At 46.8% G+C, this 19,630-nt stretch overlaps 1 protein-coding gene across 1 annotated transcript in view; it reads right to left on the reverse strand.

Moving 5' to 3' along the window:
• The window catches only part of PTH1R (parathyroid hormone 1 receptor), a 109,981-nt gene extending 92,958 nt beyond the window's left edge, over positions 1–17,023 (reverse strand). The window contains exon 1 of the mRNA XM_005143973.3: positions 16,912–17,023. Within this exon, the coding sequence (XP_005144030.1) occupies positions 16,912–16,986 (75 nt within the window). The 5' untranslated portion in view covers positions 16,987–17,023. The remainder of the gene's footprint in view (positions 1–16,911) is intronic.
• Between the last annotated feature and the right edge of the window lie 2,607 nt (positions 17,024–19,630).

The raw sequence follows: 19,630 nt of genomic DNA on the forward strand, positions 1-19,630 counted from the left end.
CACAGGTTGCCCAGAGAAGCTGTGGCTGCCCCATCCCTGGCAGTCTTCAAGGCCAGTCTGGATGGGGCTTGGAGCAACCTGGTCTGGTGGAAGGTGTCCCTGCTCATGGAAGGGGATTGGAACTGGATGAGCTTCAAGGTCCCTTCCAATCCAAATCACTTTGTGATTGAAATAATTTTTAAAAAGCTAGATAAGATTAATCCCACCTCCTAGTCTGTAGCTCAAGAGAGGCCAGGAGCACACTCTGTCTCCATCCCAGCTGGTTTTCCCATGCCATGGTCCACAACAGCCAGGGGCTGACAGTGTCTTGACAAGCAATCCCCAGATAAGCTACAGAACCAGAGTAAAATACAGCATTTTTAAATAAAGGTCAGAGGATTGAATCATAGTGGTCTGAAGGAAATATTGGTGGCTAACTTGGCCACAGAAATGTAGAAACTGTTGACTGAGTGGTGGCTATCAACCTTTCTTGTTGTTTGTAAGCTCTTCATTTCTTGGTGGAGGTGTGGGCCTTGTATCAAAACTGCATATCTATTAATGAAAGACTTTGGGATTTTTATCCACCTTTCACAAACCTCTCAGTGTTCATTACTGCCAATGAAACTGAGGACTGCAGATGCAGACTCAAAACCAGGCAGGTACTGTCTGTGGCTTTAGGTGCTCCCGAAAAGGACAGGAGTCCATGCAATTGTTCCAACTTCAGCATTACATTAAAATGCAAACAGACGGCAGGGACAGGAACTTGCCATGATTTTCTCAGAAGTCTCTTTTCAAGTGGATGTTTTCCTTCTGGTTTTTGAACTTAATAGTTTTTACAAGCAGATAAATGGCTGTTTTCTGGCCTTTTTCCCCAGCAAAAGCATTGTAAAACTTTTACTTAAAATACATCATTATAGATTTGAAGCCCCATATTCTGGACAGAAAGGAAAGATAAAATTCACAGCCTTGCTGCAGTCTTTGAGGGATTTTTATTGGTAACAACTGCTTGCATTACTACAACAGCTGTAGGTTTTGACCAGAAATTGGAACTGTCCAGAAATTAGTACAGCATAATCACTTAGGCCAAAATCCACCACATATATTTGAGCTGTCCTAGGATAAGTCCCTCCAGCTTAGTCAACAGAGAAAGACAGACTCTGCTTGTGAGGGGTGAATGCATCTTTTCCAGGTCTCTGTCTTGCTCCACTGACCACAGAGAGGAAAATCCTAAACCTTGCTTTGCCAAAGGCTGCTCAGTGGCAAGAAACAAGGTGTCAAGTACAACTTGATGCTCTGCAGTACCTCACTTGGCCTCCAGCTCCTGCTCCATGGCTTCCTGTTGGTCCTGTGCCATGTCTACCTGACCTTGGCAGATATCTCAGACACCCTGGGTGCCTCTCTATGACTACATGATGGCAAATGAATTGAACTTTCATTGCCTATGTAACATGAACTGAATCTCTTCCCAGACTCATCACTGAATTGGCTGGAACTCCAAGGATAAGCTCAGACCACAAAGCCCAGGTAGACACCTAGACACCTCAGAGCATGCAAGAGGAGTCTCCTGCCCAGATGCCTGAGGGAAGGGGGGACAAACCTGCACCAGAACACAAGGTAGTCACTGCCTTTCAAGGCTTCCAGCTCCAACACAGCCAAGAGGAAACAGGAGCATTTGGGGAAGAAAGAAGCTTCCTTAATATCCCCATGAGATGCTCACAGCAACTTGCACTACCTGTACTCACTTCATCCAAAACAGTCTGCATTCCCCAGGGACCACACTTTTGGCTCTGTGGTTCTTACTGTGACTGTCCTCTTTCAGTCACATTTAGGACTCCTTTTTTTTTTTCTTTTTAAATTTGTGCACAAAATGCAGGATTATGTTCTTTCCAAAGATGCATTTCCCAAATGTAAACGTGGAAACATCAGCGTCAACATCCTAATGCTGAACATCACAAACGTAACAAAAGACCACGGGCACAGTTCCCCAAAATACTGACCAAATGAAATTTATTTCCTTTCAACACCTGTTCGTATACAAAACCCAGTAAACCCCGGAGGAGTGAAAACACAGGAGATTTTCTTTTAAGTTGCCCTGACACCTTCCTCTACCACAGAGAGTGACTGGCTAGATGATGAAAGTGAAAAACAACAAAAGAGCTTTTACTTTCAGTAACTCCCCCAAAACTCTTTAGATGTCTACTTTGTCAACTCCTTCAAGAAGGTGAATTGCTGAAGGACATGCAGGAAAAAGATAATAGTGTTTTTTGACACATTTCCCCCTACCCTTTAAGGACAAGGACAGCCAGCCATGTATCAGGACTGCGAATTCCCACTCCTTTATCTGGTGTTTTATAAGTCTGGATATGCTGGGGGATACACAGATCACATTCAAAATAAAAGCAAGCATTTACCTGCCATGGCAGCAGAAGGAAGCTGGAGATGATTAACCCCAAAGTGCCAGAATAAGGGGAGAGAAAGGAAGAAAAATTAAAGTTTTCCCTTTTTGAAAAGCTCGTGACATTTGAAACCACTGTCATATTCTTTTTTATTATTTTCCACCTGTAATCATTCAAATGGGTTGCTAAGGCAGGGTCTCCTTCACTGCACTGTGGGTAATACCTGAGATCCTCCTTCATTAGCAAGAAAAAGAGATGTCCATTGAATTGCAGAGGCTGGAGAGTTTTTTTTTTCTATATGACAGAGGGGAAAAGACTTACAAGGTCTTTTGTTGTCATAAATTACCAAGGCAGATTCAGAGGAGACAGTGTTCATGGAAAGCAGGAAGCCTTTGAAAACATCCTGCTGATGTCGCTAACCACGATTCCACAAACGCAACATTACTGTCTTAAAACTAGGGAGGATGGCCTAAAGCCCACCGTGGTTAAAAGATGCAATAATAAATCTACAAAACCAGAGATAGGTAAAGGACCCAAATTTAAAAAAGAGGAGAATGATGCAACTCTAAGCCAACAGGCTTGGGCTCTGCCTAGCACTTCCTCTTTGGGGCTGGCTGATGGCTATCTAGACCACAAGCAGAAGCAGCATCAGTCAGTCTGCACTGATGGGACCTGGTAGATGGACAGAGTCTACTCTGGGGGCCTGCTCTGCCCCTGTACAACCAAGTGGTTCATCTTACCTCAGTACAGATATCCATGGTATTATGAGCTCACCTCCCAGGCATTCCAGAGTGCAGGGCAGAAAGCAGTGATTTAGGTGCCTGGTATTGCATCCCTCTCCTTGCTGAATCTCTGGTGTCTATGGAGGAAAACCGGATTATCTGCCTCCTTTGGAGATGGAGAGGCTATGGCCTCCAAAAGCAAGAGCCATCTCACTTCTGAGCAAGTCTGACAGTGTTGTGGCCAATGCAATGCTTGCTATGGGGACTCCTTCTTCTCTCTAGGCATCAGAGATAGAAGGGAAAACAACTTCACATAGGTGTTCCCATAGATCACTCACAGCAAGCTCAGGTCTTGATCACAAACACAGACTTCTTTTTTTCTTTACACCCTCCACTCCCCCAGCCTTGTGCACTTGCAGCATGGTGTTGTGGTTCCTTTCCCCTTAGTGCTGTGCATGGCTGGGCCAGCTCTCCTGCTTGTGTTTTCAGGGACTGGGAGGATAGAAGGCTGGATGGGAGCTGTGAGGCTGGGGACCACAGCGTGCTTCTCTGAGGGCAGGCCCCAGATGTGTCTGCACTCTGGCTGGTATCCTTCTATCTTCCTATGACTTGTCATAGCAGATCCTGGGATTCTTTACCATGCTGTGAACTCACCCATTGTGTCCTGTCAGGGTTGGGGAGAAACCAGGATTTAAAGCTCTGCAAACTGCTTGGGTGGACTCAAACCTGAACTTCTGACAGCTCTTCTAAAGCTTTGTAACATCTTACATCTTCTGAAAGCCAGACGCATCTGATAGCCTCATCCATGCTGCCTTGGAAAGCAAAGCAGGCTCAGTCCTGGGGGAAGGGACCCTGTCTCCTCTGGTCCAAAGCTCCCAGGAAGAGGAATCCCATTTATTTCTCTCCCATGCTCCTGGCCCAGCATTTAGGGTCCTGCCTTCAGACCCTCCTCTGCTACTTCTCCTGCCTGATTGGTGTAATTAATCTTCATGTTCTCATACTGTCACTTCCTTGTTAGCATTTGTGGGAAGGAATGTGCAGCAAACTCCCTGCATAGAGGGTGCAAGAGGGAAGTCAAAGGCTCAGCAGGCAGATTATGAAGCAGGCAGCCCTCTTCTCATACTCCTGTCAGCAAAGCAACCAGGAAACCCTGGAGAGGGTGGATTTGGGGATTTTTTGTTGTTTTGGTTTTGGTTTTGTGGGTTTTTTTTTTTGTTTTGTGCTTTTCTTTCTTTCTTTCTTTCTTTCTTTTCTTGTCTTTCTTTCTTCTTTCTTTTCTTTTTCTTTCTTCTTTCTTTCTTCTTTCTTTCTTCTTTCTTTCTTTCTTCTTTCTTTCTTTCTTTCTTTCTTTCTTTCTTTCTTTCTTTCTTTCTTTCTTCTTTCTTTCTTTCTTTCTCTTCTTTCTCTTCTTTCTTTCTTTCTCTTTTTTTCTTTCACCTTTTCCCTTCCCACCCCCATCAGCAACCACCTCTCCCTTTCCGTCCCCAGTCCCTTCCTCCTGAAACGTCACAGCTCTGCTCTTTCATGAGCAGTGTGTGGTATTATGACTCCAGCAATGCCGAGTCCTGCCAACACGCCTCAAACCACAGGTATCTGACCCTATCCTAAGCCCCATAGCATTGATTAATGTCTTGATTCACAACTGATAGGGTCAGCAACATTGGTGCCTGAGATAGGACACAGCCCCACACCCTGCTCCCTCCTCTCCTCCCTGCAAACCCCTTTTCTCTTTGCTTGGGGAGTATGGGGGGGAATCCATGCCAAAAAAACCACCAGCAGCAACTGTGGGCAGGGAGTGAGGGAGCTGCCAGCAGCAGCCGGGAGCTGTGCATGGTTGGGGTGCTGTTACAACAAGGCCAGCTCTGTGATTACGGCACATTAAGCCCTCAGTGTGGTACAGGCAGCTCTGGGGCATGACGTCCTCCCAGCTCCAGCCAGTCAGCACCAGCATCCCCCTCATCTCCTCCTTTTGCTGGGCATGGAAAGGAGACACTGGAGGGCTTGACATGCTGCTCACCTGGAGCTGAAAGCAGCCACAGGGAAAGGCATGGCAGGGAGAAAAGCTGTAGTGGCCATTCATGCCTCAGCAAGAAACGGAGGGGAGGGAGAAAGTTCCCCAGAGTGAAAAGCACAGGCTGTGACCATGGAAAGAGGCCAAATCAGTGCTGGAGCATGTTGCAATGAGCATCCATTCATCTTTTGTGAGAGTAGAAGCATCCCAACACTTCAGTGATACTGGGTGGTGGATGGTGGTGGGAGTCCCTGTTTTGGAGCTGTTGATGCCTTGGATGTGACTGTAGCAAGGAAAGGACTTAGTTGCATGCTCATGGTCTCTGTGCATGCCCTACAGACACTCACCCATGCGTGGTCCCAGTGACAATGCTGACCGCTATTACACAGCAGATTTGGGTCAGATTTGGGGGAATAGCATTTACAGAAGGGATGGGTGATTCACCTCCATGTCAGCAGAAACAGGAAAACTGGCAAATGGAAGGATGCAGGGATTCACCTGGGCTGTCTGCTCCTACTCCACCTCAGACCTCTCCTCCACCCAGCTCTGTTCACAGGATGGCAGTCAGGCTGCTGACTGTCCCTCTGGCTTGTCCACTGGCTTGTCCCTCTGTTCAAGCCAGTCCCTCTGACTTGGCCATTTTTCTGCTTATCTGGGTAACTAAGAGCCCTTATTGCCCTGGGAAGTGCTGAGTCAGGGCAGCCAAGCATATGCCCGCATTGACCCTCGCGGAGACCCTCTTTGTGCTCAGACTTGCTGGCAAAGAACTACGGCTGGATCCTTACCTGGGTGCAAAACAAGAGCTGGCTCTGTTCCATTTTCAGCAGCTGAAGCACTCTCCCTCCCCCTGCTTCTCTATAAGCCTGAGTAATTTTTGCTGATGGCAGAGTAAACTAGAAGTACACAGTAGCTGCAACTTTGAATGGCTTGATTTCCCACTTCCAGCTCTACAAAATACAAGCAAAAGTCACTTAAAGTTCAATTTGTTGATCACACCAACATTACCAATGACACCAAGAGATGCAAGGGGAAAATCAGGATAAAAATGTTGGTAGGAGTAACGAAAAAACAAGTACGCATTGCACAGTCTGCTTTAAGTGCTGATGCTAAATTTGCTCAAGTCTCTGAGATTCAGATATCATGATTTAGCGTTCTTTAAGAATGGACACAAATCTATAGCTGAATTAATCCTTGTCCTGTGGTTTGAAAAATCCAGTCTGTCAGCATCTGTCCCTACTGTCACCATAGCCAGAAACAAGAGTGACACTCCCTCCTTTCAGATCCCCCCCAAACTGCTCTTGTTTAAATGCTTTCACAGGAAGGCATTCATTGTACAAGGCAGCCAGCCACAAAAGAAGCTACTGAAGCATGGCTGAACACAGTTTGGAGAAGCATCTGGAAACTGGGGCTTGTCATCTGGCCCGGATGTCTCAATCTGCAGAATCCTCTCTTTTCCTGTCCAGATGCAACCCAGGGCGAGGAGACCAGGACCAGCATGTGCCAGTTGGGCTTCTCCAATTTACCTTCCAGCTCTTCATATTTCTCTGCAGTGACACTGATTGACTTCAGATGAGATTCTCTTGGCCTTTCTTCACTCCACAGGAACACCACTGATTTACGCCAGCAGAAGGCTCTGACCCCTTGAGATTTGTGGTTTCTGTGATGAGGCTAAGGCAAATCACAGAGAAAATCTGATCCCAGGAATGAAACAAAAAAACCCCAAAACAACAACAAACATGCTTCATTGTGGTGGTGAAAGCCTGATGGAGAAACACCAGTTGTGGTGAGAAATGAATTGGGGATGAAGCTGGTACTCTGCAGTGTGATCATATGGTGGGATGATCCAAGGCTCTTTAACAATGCTATGGCATGAGTCAGGGCTGTACAGTTATACTCACATGCTCACTTGTATATACACACATATATAACGGCTTTGCCAGCTGAGGAAATAAGACCTTGATGCCCACCCAGGTTTTGTGGGGTGTAGCCACAGATTGTCTGTGGTGGGATGCTCTGCAGTTGAGGGGGTCCCTTGAGGATATGGGGCAGCTCCAAAATGCGTGAGCATCCATTGCTGACATCTAAAGCCAAGCAAGGGAAATCAGACCTATCCTGCTTTGTCCCCATCCAGTGGCTAGCCTGAGTAAACAGTCCTGGTCATTTATTACGAGTGAAAATAAGCCACGTCTGCACTATATACAGTAAATCAGACCCTCTGACCACCTAGGTGTGTGTTTTAGCAACCATGGCTGTTTAGGCTGGGAAAACATTTACGCCTTAGTGCCTATAGAGCCATCTCTCCCTCTTTTATCCTTTTCAGAGAAGAACAATAAGAACAAAGCATGTTTCCAAATGCAGACTCCTCTGCACTCCCCGCAAGTCCTCTGTGCCTTTGCTGCACATAGGGAGCAAGAAATGGCTGAAAGCACACAGAACGTCAATGGAAAGAGCAAAATCTCAATTCTTTGTCTCCTGTCCTTACTGAAAAGGCCATTTTAGAGCAAGTCATTCAATGAGTGTAACCTCGAGGGTACTGGAAGAAAACACAAGCTCAGAGAAAACTTCAGGGATATCAACTATGAGATGTTAAAAGGCTTCATAAGCTGATGGCTCTTGATAAGCCCCCAGTTCTAGCTTTTGAAGTTTCATGTGTTGGTCATCTCTTTGCAGTCCCATCTATTATCAACTCCCTCCTGCTTTTATTTTAATCTTTTTTTTGCTGCATTTTTACTGAGCTGAGTGAAATTGCTGACCATGAAATAGATACTCTACGTAATGCTGCTTTATTGATCTTACTCTTTGAGTGCATCCAGGAGAAAGAGGTAATTTCCTTGCAATCACCCACCATAGCCGGTGTATCAAAGCTACTTTATAGCTCAGTGTCTGAAAGGAGAAATGGTTTGGAATATAGGAGTCAAGAAGAAAGTCAAGGTAACATTGAAGCAAGGCAGGGGTGTAGGCACTAAAAGTGGGATAAATGGAAAGAGTATGTGATGTTCATGGAAATCAGTCCAGTGTTTTTCACTGAGTTCTGAACTTTTATTTGTATCTTTGCAAAACAAAAGAGGCTACTGGGTATTTCCTTCTAGAGGAGATCAGACACTGCCTAATATGTTTCAAGATCAGTAAGTTAGTTACTCTACAGGTCAGCCTATTGTTTCCTATGGCTGAACAGTTTCAGGAGCCACTGGCCCCACCAGTATACTGGAGTCTATTCTCAGGTCTTGTGGGTAACGGAAACAGCAGTGATACAGTCTGGGTATGAGCGAGCTTATGCATAAGCTTTGCCTTTTGGTGAGCTTCCATGTGCCTACAGAGAGGGGTCACCATGTGCCTTCCAGGCTGGTCAAGACAACTATTGCTTTCTCCCTAGTCTTGTGAAAGAAAGCAACAGAAATGACAGAACAGGCTGTCCATGCAATGGGGAGATGGAGCAGGGGATCAGCACAGGACAGGGAAGTGTGAACAAAATGAGGTTCGAATGATTCTCCTGGGTCTAGCAGTCCCAGCCTTTCCCAGACATCAGGGCCAGGGTCCTTCCAGCTTCTGATACCCTCCTTTTCCTCCTGAGTTAAAAAATGTCCCACTCCATGCCTGCTACCAGCACCATTCCCACCGACGGTATAGAGGATGGGCCTGGGGCTCTCCAGGGATGCTGCAATCCCTTGAGTGCTCAAGGCATATAAACCAGGTGAATATATCAAAGTAATAAGATGATGATTAAATGACTTACTAGTAGTCCTGAACAGCAGCAGAGTCCCCCAGACCCCACTGAATCTTGGTTAATTCAATGTTTGTCCTCTGCTATGTGCCCAAGAGGTGGTAGCTCCCTACCATCTCCTGCTCCTTACAAAGTTCTTCCTCCCTTGAAGCACAGCAGGAATGAGCTAGGATTTGCAAACCACTCACTTTTCTGTGAAAACATACAGAAAAAAAGATACTTAGGTCCCAAAGTTCAGTGGACAAGAGGTTTTCTAAGGACACCCAGTGACTTTCAAACCAGCCTTTAAAGGTGCAATTGAGGCTGCTTCTTGCTTTCAGTGTGGTAAGACCAAGCAGATAAATACATTGAAATGCTTGCAGAGAGGGGAAGGGAGACTGAAGTAAAGATAACATCAAGCAACCCTGATTAGCAACAGGGCAGCCTTGTGAAAAATGAGATAACCAGCCTGCCTTGCATGCTGAGACAGCAACTCCTGTCTCCAGCCCTTGCCCCAGACACTGATCTAGGAGGAGGGCTTTTCCAAAAGGCCAGGTCTGCTTTTGATGATCAGTCCTTACCTGACAGGCAGCTGATCCTTAAGGTCATTATGGTAGAAAGACTCAAAGACACCAAGCGCCTTTGGACTTTGAAGGTTCATTCGTTCTGCACTTCAGTAGGGTCAGAGAGGTGGGTTAGGGCACGATGCTTTGTCCTGCCTGGCTCAACACCTGCCTTGATACAGACATAGGAGAAATGGTTTGGCTTGACCATTTCACTGTCCCTGCAAACAGGAAGTAGGTCACTGAATACCAGCTGTGTTGTCTCTCAGCTTGTCTCTCAGCTTGTACTCTCTGAGTCTTGTAAGTTGTTCCTGTTGATGTCTGCACTTCTAAATACAAAGCCTGGGTCCTGTCCGCTGGCCCTGAAGCCAAGTGGCACAGCACACCTTATGTCTACAAGCCTAAACTCATTTTTCCCCCCAAAACCCCAAGACTGTGGTCATATCTAATACCCCTGACCTTTTATATCCTGCACCACCACTTGGCACTATGTGCAGGACTCATCTGCTCAGATGAAAACTCTTCCAAGTGTGCTATTGATCAGATGGTGTGGCTGATGGAGGGGAGCTTCAGAAGGAGCATGAAGCCTACACTGAGCTCAAGTTGCGGTATATGTATTTATTGCCAAGGAGTGGGAGAGGGTGAAGTGTGGGTCTGTGAAAGGGAGGATCTGGGGGATTTTATGCCAGCATAATACAACTCTACAACCATTGTGTCAGGGCAAACCTATGTACATCGCTGGCTGCTCCTGTGTCGACCCTACTCCCGTGACCCAGTGTCTCCCTCCTGTGACTTGGGGATTCATCCAAGCCTTTGTTGTGTAGATTCCATTCACTGACCCAGCTACAAGCCTTCTACATTTATTTTCTTTTTTCTATCTTGTGTTAGTTTTGTGCAAGCTCAGTGAGTTGAATCGGCTCATGGAAGGGTGCATATGGTCAGGAGGGAGGAAGGGAGACGGGAACACAGCCCCTGTGCTGCTAAAATGAACTGAATGAGGGATGCTGGAGAGGTGAGAGAGAAAAGGGGCAGAGAAGTCCACTTTCTGCTTTGCTGGATAAAAGGAAAACAATATATCCAGAAAGACAGACCAGCCTTGCAGAAGATTTCAACAACTGAATAATCACCTGAATGCTGTTGGAGGGATTTGTGTTACAGGAGGATCAAAGTACAATCTGTTAAGGTGATGCCATCAGTTCAAAATTTTCCTTTCTTGAAAATCAGGAAGCTCGGGCTGAACTTCCAAAGAGAAAAGAAAACCCTAAAACACAGCCCCTCTAATCACTGGCAAGGGTCAGTCTGGCCCCTGTAAATAAAGGGATTAATTACAAGCTAGGTACATCAAGCATGAATTTGGGTGTTTTCTTCCCATGACACAAGATGGCAAAGCTCAGTCCAACAAGGCAGGTATTCTGCTGGCTGAGTTTCAGGCCTGAGGGTAATTTATTTATTGCCACCAACACAAAGATCATCTTTAGTACAGCAGCTCTCACAAGGCCCAGTGAAGTTTGAAGTTTTGTGGGTCAAGATCTCTGTTGATACAGTGGGAGAAAGCAAATTCTCCATGTTGGAGCTAAATATCTTTGATATGGTCTAATCTTTAACATAGACTGATTCTGTTGAGTTCTTCCTTTCAGTCAGGGCTTGCCCTAAGGAATAATTATTTTTTTTTAATAATGGTATTAATTGAGAGACACCAGTTACAGCAGGAGCTGAGCAGACAGACAAACCCTACTACGCTTGCCCTTTTGCAGAGAAACAGCCCATCAAAAAGGATAGGGAATCCCTGCTGGCTTCTCTCTTTGATCCAGACAGTGTCAGAGAGTGAGGGACTTTGGAGGGCTCAGAGCTCAAAAGACTGAGATGAGCCCAGTGACAGCCCTGTGGTAAGAGGGTTGCACAGTCTGTTGTACCTAAATACATGCTGTACTTCTTCTCCCTCTCCCAGCAGTGTGGGATGAGGATGGAGCTGCTCAGCAGTAATGAGGGATAGTTTCTGCGGGTGGATTAAATTGAATGCAACCATAGTCTGGCTCTGTTATTTCTTCCTTTTGGTCTTCGGGCACAAGGAAAATTCAAGGACTGCAGCGTTTAGCTGGAGCCATAGCTCTGCCACCAAATCCAGGGAGCTGGATTTCCCCAGCCCTATATCCGAGTTCCACAAGAGGTGCTTTACCACCTCACCCCACATTGCTTGGTCAGAAGCTGCCCGTAATATCTGTGATATTGCTGTTTCTGTGTGATGTGTGGTGTCTGTGCCCCAAATAACTTTCCAAACCAAGGACTGATTTCAATTGAATTTAATGGAGGGGCTGAGCAGTGCCTTCCCAAGCAGAGGGAAAGCCAGCATCTTTACAGCCTAGCCACTTATCAGTACACACAGCCGAGGAAGATAGGCAATATGAGATGCACAGCTGTGGGATGACTCTCAGCATCGTTTTTCAAAGGGACATGGGAGTGCAGGGTGACAGTGGCAGGGGCAGCAGCTGTCTCTGCTTGAGCTGTCTGGGCTGGGAGTACCCATCTCAGGGACTGCAGACACACCATCCCAGCCGGAATAATCCCACTGATCTCAAAGCACCACTCCGGGGCTATTTCTAGGAGGCCAGAAACCAAACAACAACTGCCTGGACCTGAAAGGCACACCTCAGATTTCATTTCCTCCAGCCTTGACACCCCTGTGTGCACAGTTGCCCGGTTGCTTTTCCTCTTCCCAATGCAAGAAGCTCACCCCAAACCCAGCCTGCTCAGGTCAGACTTGCCACCAGGCAGCTGAACTTTTTTTGGCTTGCGCTGGATGAAATCACAGCCCATGCATTACCCTGACGCAGACGCTTGTTTGCTTTATATTTTGTGGTTGAGTATTTTATAGTCAGGGGATATCTGCTAATCCTAATGTACAATAACAAAAATGGTATCTTTCATAAATACACGGGGTAGGGATGGGCATGCTCCCAAGTGTGTGTGGAGAAATGAAAATTTCAAACATTGTTTCCCTGCACTTGGAACCTGTCTTTAGTTAATGAAGTTAGATAGCTAGCTGGGATTTGCAGGTTCTCTATATGGGATTATTTTATTAATATTATTCTTTTTTATTATGGGACATATTCTGCATCAGAATATGATACTCTTTCCCTTCCAGATATAAATTATTCAACTTCAAACCCTTCTCTTTTCCTGATCTATGAAAATGTGAGTCTGATCAAAGGAACAAGAAACAAGTCAAAGTTTGAAAAACTGACCAGCACCTCCTTAATGTAGCTGCTTTGCTGCCTGTGCACTGGGGTCTTGGCTAGTTAGTGACCAAAGTATCACTCTGGCAGGAACTTTTTTATTTATTCTGGACTTTCCTAGCAAAGATTAACACCAGTGCTTGTGTGGATGCAGCTTCCTTGCGAATAGAGGCTGGGAGCTTCCTCCAGGTGACCCGGCTGAGCTTGTATTTTATTTGGGTTATATCTGCAAGAAAAGGTTTCAAATCCCCCTAATGATACCTCCTGAATTTCTGGGAGAGTGCTACAGCCTCTCTGCAAAACTGGAGGGAAGCTTCAGCTTTGCCCAAGCAGCCTGAGTGGGGCCAGGGCTGGGGAACCACAGGCTGCAGCAAACAGAAAGGCGTTGAGACCGTTCTGCTGCCAAAAAGCATCCCCCTAATGCGCAGCACCTTCTACAAGGCACTGAGCACTGCTGAAAAGCAAGACCCACACACAGTAAAGGAGGGTCCCTTCTGCTACCCCTTTCATATCTGTCATGGATCTGCTCCCCTGTGTCCTGTTTTGCTCAGCAGATTGCAGCCAGCTCAGGCTCATACCTGTTTCCCAAAACGGAGCTATTCTGATCCAAGGCTCTGCAGATGACTTGTGGACGATGATCACCATCATAATCGTCATCGTCATCATCACTGTCCCCATTGTCATCATTATTATGCAGAATACCTTCCCTAATGACTGCTGGGTTGGGGACTGCCAGGCTGAGAAGGGCAATAGAAGGAAACAAAGTGAAAACCGAAGGCGTCAGCAGACCAAACAGTGGAGATTTTGCCTGGGAGTGGGACTGGGACACAAGGAGGTTTTTCTGCAAGACAGCACCTTTCTAATAAAATCATAGTGCCTACATGTTAACTTCTCCCGTGCTCTGCTGATGTCAAACCCTACTTTTAAAGCTCCTTTTGCACACATCATGTTTTCAAGCCAATATTTACAGGGCTATCTGGCTCAGGACAATCTTGCTTACCCAGCCCTTGGACCAAATAGCAGAATTAACTCAAATTTACACCCTCACCTCACAAGATTTCAGGCTCAAAGCAGCCAACTGACAGGTGAAATTCCCCTCAGTGTTCAAGCAGGTGTTAATCATGTTATCCACATGGCAATTCTCTGGGTAGTTGAGGAGGGCAGATCTTCACCCAGTGCTTCTCCCCACATCAAAGACAGCCATCTGTCCCTCTCAGCTGCCCCTCAACAGCTCAAGGCAGAGATCTTGATCTCGGTATGGATTTTGTGTGGCCGCAGGCCCATGGAAGGGGCCACAATTTCTGCAGACACTTTTAACTGTGAGGACTCATTCCCACAGCATTATTCCCCCACCCTGGTTTACAGTGAATGTAGGGACACGCAGCCTGCATGCTGTGGAGAAGTGATTCAGTGCCAGCATCCTGCCCCGTGATGTATCAGTGGCACAGGCAATCAAAGAAACCATTTCCAAGCCCTACTTCAGCATTTTTGCTTCGAAAAGTTCCTTTACTATCATCTTTGCTGGCAAACAAAAGGCATAATGGGAGTGACAGCTTCAGGTCTGGGATGCATAATTCTCTGCCCGATCTCGACATCATCAACTCTCAAGTGCAAAACGACCGAGCTGCACAGACCCCAGCAATTAGGGCCACAGTTCTCAAGACTCAAGTCTTCCAGCCTCAGACATGTGAATTGCGCCCCGAAGCTCTGAGCTCAGTCTGCCTCAGGCTGCGGAAATCCTCCTGACTCAAACTCACAACATAGCTTTGATTTGCTTTGCTGGGGGAATGAGTGATTGGGTACCACTTTTAGCTTAGCTCAAAGCTGCCACGGAGCCTGTCTCTAAATTAAGTCCCTGCATCCCCATCGTTCTGCAACTACTCCCCCCATTGATTTTTTGCTTGTTGCTTCTAAGAACGAGGCACTTGGTGACTTCTGTTGATAGCAGCACATAAAACACACTCAGACCTGCTAGCCAAATATCAAGTATATATACGACCCTTCTTATAGTGTAGCTATCAAGACGTCACCTTGCTGAAATATGCAGTCAACACCATGCAGTGTCTTTGGGATTCACTTAAAAATCAAGTTAGTTTGGGAAAGAAACAACTACAGCAAAAATAAGCAGGGCTCTAGGCACCCTACAAGTTGTTCCTTGCCTTGCAAGTGGGTGTATAGTGGGGTGACATGGGGCTGAACTACTTATTCTGCTTAAGGGGATGCCAGAAGGAACACACAACATCTCAGCCCCTGAACTCTCAGGACACTCTTCAAGCCTTCTGGCAAGTCTTTTAGCTGTCAGTACTGAGTTTGAAAAGCACAGGAAGTGTCTGAAACATGCAGTTAAGTCTGGGCCTTATTAAACTGAATGGGGTTTCTTGCGGCAGGACCCTATATCAGTACAGGAGGGTATCAGGCTTTTGGAAATGCAAAAGAGCAAATACCCTTGTGCATTCCTTCCCTAACCTTCCCAGTGAAGTCCCCTGCTTGCTTGTCCTTCTGTGATTCTATGATTCTATTCCAGATTTATGCCCAGGTCCATCTCACCCTGAACTGGTGCACTGGGCACACTCAGCTGTGATCCAGTTGCCTACCAGTACTGCTGATCAAATGGCTTGTGATCTGAAAGTGTCTGTTGTGAGGGGGTGTCAAAAATAAAACAGCCACTGGGAACATAGACGGATGATGCTTGGTTCACTGGCTGTTCCTCAGCACCCTCTTGGAGGTACTGGGATGTACTGAGAGAGAGGAGTAAACCGGGAATGGGACTGGAGGTGCACTCTGAAGCCTTGCCTGTCTTTTCTGGGTCCTGAAGTTTGCCGAGCTCTAATCTGTCTGTTTCATGAACCTGATTGTCAACATTACCAACAAAGACACCAAATCTAGCAGGAATTTTGGTGCTGACTTCAGCGGCAGCAGAGCTGTGGAGGTGGAGTTAGCAGGTGCTGCAGGACTTACACTGTCATGATACATCCCCAAAGTCAGATGTGATCATGGACATGTTAATGCCACCCCAGAACAGGGTAGAAACTTCAACGGCACTAAAAACTTAACAAATCTACAAGTGGTCCTCCCAGTTTCCCCAGTTTTCTTTGGGTTTTGCAAGGTTTATTTGTGCTTAGAAATACAACAAGCCACGGATGGACTGCAACAATGATTGTTTTCCAAGGAGCTGTTTCTTCTCATTTACTGATGAGATATTTCCCTCTAGCATGATGCTGGGTGCATGGTGGCAATACCCCTTCACCAGCCCTGCACAAGGTCACAAACCCAGGGGACAGCACCCAGGGTGATGGTTCCTGGAGGGTTAGTGAAGACCTGGCTGTAGCCAGGGTCAGGGTAAGCCTACTCTCTTCCAAACACATCTCCATCCCTCGTGGAAAGCAGACACCGCTTTAGGTTGTGGTCATGCCCCTTCCTACACCAGAAGGCACTTTGAAATAGTAACAACAGTGGTGGTTCCAGGGATGGAGAAAGCAAGGAAAGCACGTGTCAGAGCAGCATGCCCATCTGTGCGTTAATATGTGGTAGCCAATTCCGTATGACATTTCCCTTCACTTCTGCAGAAGGGCTTTGGAGACCACTTTGGGCTGCAGAGGGGGGTCTGTAGCTCTTTGCCCGTTCCCCACTGCTAGCATCAAGGCATTTTTAACAGACTTCAGGCCTTTGCTACCTCTGGAATATTCTCTCCTAGTGTGTGCAGGAACAGGTGAAAACAGTGACAAGTACTAAAGGGTTAATACTACTTCCATGCTTCTGAGTGTAAACTGTCTGCAAGCCCTACATTGTAAAGTCCTCTCCAAACTTAATCCCAAAGAGGAAGGTACTGTTTCGCTGAGATTAAGCAGATTTGCAGATTAAGAAAACTGAATTAAAATTAAATTTAGTGTCCTGGGGAGGGGTAGTGAATAAAAAAAAAAAAAAAATAAAAAAAAGAAAAAAAAGAAAAAAAAAGAAAAAGGAAAGGAGAAGTTGCTCTTTACCCATACGTGTCTTTTAAATGATCCCCTAAATGCTGTCCCCAGACTCCTGTCAAACTGCACGCCTTCCCGTCCGGAGTGGTTTAAAAGTGATTCAAACTCTTTTGGAAACACAGACATACAGACATTTTAATTTCATCTGGTGCAGCAGCTCTGAGACCAACTGCACACACTATCTGCCAGCGAAATAAGCCACAAGGCTGAAAAAAATAGAAAAGCAAACCCAGCGCTCTGCCTTCTAAATGCTTGATACAGTAAATTACTCATCAAGGAAACAGCCGCGCAAGATCGTTCAAGAATATGAAAGGGAAAGATTGAGGGACTCACCAGAGCGTAGACTGAACTCAGGACGGAGCAGCAGAGGATCAAACCGAGACTGTGATAAACCAGATATGATCCCATATCCAAGAGGCTTCTTCCAGCATCCAAGCTTACTCAGGGAAGTAGGAGGACGAGAGGTCTTCCAGCGTTGCAGATGATTTCTCCTTCTCCTTCCCTCCCGCCCCCCCTTCCAGAATATGTGTGTTGTTTGATTGTTTGTTTGTTTCCACAGTTTTAGCCAGAAAGGCACATGACAAGAAACCCCGGTCTTTTGCTCCGTTTTCTCATGGCTGGAGATCTGGGCAGCTCCCGAAACGCAGCCGAGGAGCCCATGTGAAGCAGAGCAACTTCACTCCCTTCAGAGCTGCAGCCCCTGGTGCTGTTTGTTTTCCGTGTGCATCTGTCTCGTAGCAGAAAAAATCACATCCATATGTCAAATCTGCTCTTCTGTTTCCTTTTTATGAGGCAGTGGGAAGTTCAAATAATTTCTTTGTCAAACGCAAACACACAGAAAGAGGGAGAGAGAGGGAGGGAGGGAGGGAGGGAGAAGGCGAGAGAGGGGTGGAAGGGGTGGGAGATTGGAGAGGGTGGGGGAGGCTTTTAACCACTGCTTTATTTTTAGATCCAGTAATTTTATCTTTTAGTTTCAGAGGGGTTTGGGGGTGTGTGTGGAAGGGAAAGCGCTTTGGTTCCTTTTTCTTTCGCCTTCTCCTTTCGGCATGCAAACAAACGGCAAAGTCGAAAGTTAAAAAAAAAGCGAAAACTTGGAAATATTCTCACTTAGCTATTACCTTTTCGCAAACAGTGGTACTCTGGGGGCTTTTTCCTTGCATATCCCGGCGCGTTTCAGCTCCACAATAGGTTTATTCTGCCAGCCTTCAAGGTTGCAGTGCGTTTTAGTTACGAATAGGGGTGGTTTATTTTTCTGCTTCTCTCTCCTTCTCTGTCTCAAAGGATCTGCAGTTTCAAAAAGCCGATTGAGTACGGCATGAAAGCATGGGGCTGAAATATCGCTCCCCCTCCTTCGCCACCCCCTTTAAATAGTTTATTTTAGATTTTTTTTTCTTCCCTCTTCAGGAACGCTTTTCACTCTACTCCGCGAAATGTTCTGAAATCCTCGGGTTTTTGTTTTATTATTGCTGTTATTGTGTTATATATGGGTAGATACATATATATTTTCTACTCGCGCACCCGCGTCCTCCGTCCCATGCCCAGGATAAGCCCTCAGAAACTTGGCAGAAGAGCCCGCAGCTTCTCGCTGCTCTCTCGGGGCTGCCCGGGACGGGGATCACGTCGCTGCCGAGCCCCCCATCCCAGTACCCGGGGGAGCCGCCGCTCCACTGCCTCCCCCTTTCTCAGCTGCTACCCGCCTGGATTTCACCAATTTTGAGGAGTTTCAGGGCAGGGATGTTACTCCCAGCTCAGCCGGACGGTTTCATTCATAAAACTAAGAAGAAAGGAAAAAGAAAGATTTATATGTGTAGTACCACCACCACTCCCCCCTCCCCAATCTCCCCAAAGTCAAGCTGCCAGAGGTTTTGTTCAAGAGCCGAAAGCAAGCTACAGCAACCATCCCCTTATCATTTTTAAGACGTGGGAGGAGAACCGAAGAGGGGAGGGGGCTGGAAATCACACGGGTGCAACACGCGAGCAGACACACACACGGAGGCGGACACGGGGTTCTGCGCTCCGGGGTGGCTCCTTGGGGAACTTTGGGAATCGACTCGTGGTGGTGTTTTAGTTTTTTTCTTCCCCTCCCCCTTAATTTTTCTTCCTTTATCTCCTTTTTGTCCTCTCGTCCCCCCCACCCCTGTCCCCCCCCCCCCCCCCATCCGTTCCCCCCCGTTGCCTTTTTTTTTTTTTCCTCCGTGGTTTGGTGTTTTTTTGGGGTTTTTTTTTGCGGTTATTTTAGAGGAGCTGAACGGAGGCAAGGAAGGGAAAAGAAAGAAAAAGTAATAATAAAGAAAAAAGCGCGCCAACCTCCTCTCTAGGTCTGTCAGAGAGCAGACGGTAAAAACATCAAGTTTTCGCAGAGTGGAGCTGTGTGCATTTCTGTCTTACTTTTCGGAGCAGAGAAAAAAAAAAGAAAAAGGAAAAAAAATCCCACCCCACAACCAAACTCTACAGTTCGGTTGTTGCTTGCTTTTTTTTTTCCCTCCCCCTTTTTTTTCTCTCTCACAGCCCCATGGCTGTGAATAGGTGCCTTCAGCTAATTTTATGAAAAGGGGCTCTTTCCAAGGCGAAGGTAGAGTAGGGCTTCCTGTAAGGGGGGGGGGTGACGGGGAGGGAAGTTCTGCTCTTGATGCAATCTTTTCCTCCACCTCTTCCTCCTCCTCCTCCTCTGCCTCTCCCCGCCAGCCCCGGCGGGTCTCCCCGGTAGCGGGAGGAGCGGGGCCGGTGTAACAGCCTCCCCCTCGGCCTGGCCCCCATTGGTTGGTGGTGCCAGGACTGGGAAGTACGGGGTCAGTCTTGCATCCCTCCCACCCATCCCACCCCGGTCCATTCCTGTGTCAAATCCCCTTCCCTCCGGCTGTCGGGGGACATGGGCCTCTAGTCAGGGAGAGAATGCGGGGAGATGGGGTTAGAGAAAGGAGGGAAAGGGGAAAGGGAGAAATGTGAAGGGAGCAGATGGGGAGTGGGATGCTGAAGGAGGGAGATTTAAAAGCAATAAAGCCATCCACACCCCACCCCATTCACATCTCCCAAATATGTTTTTCAAGCTCTT

This window comes from Melopsittacus undulatus, chromosome 1 (assembly GCF_012275295.1).
Source record: "Melopsittacus undulatus isolate bMelUnd1 chromosome 1, bMelUnd1.mat.Z, whole genome shotgun sequence".
Taxonomy (NCBI): Eukaryota; Metazoa; Chordata; class Aves; order Psittaciformes; family Psittaculidae; genus Melopsittacus; species Melopsittacus undulatus.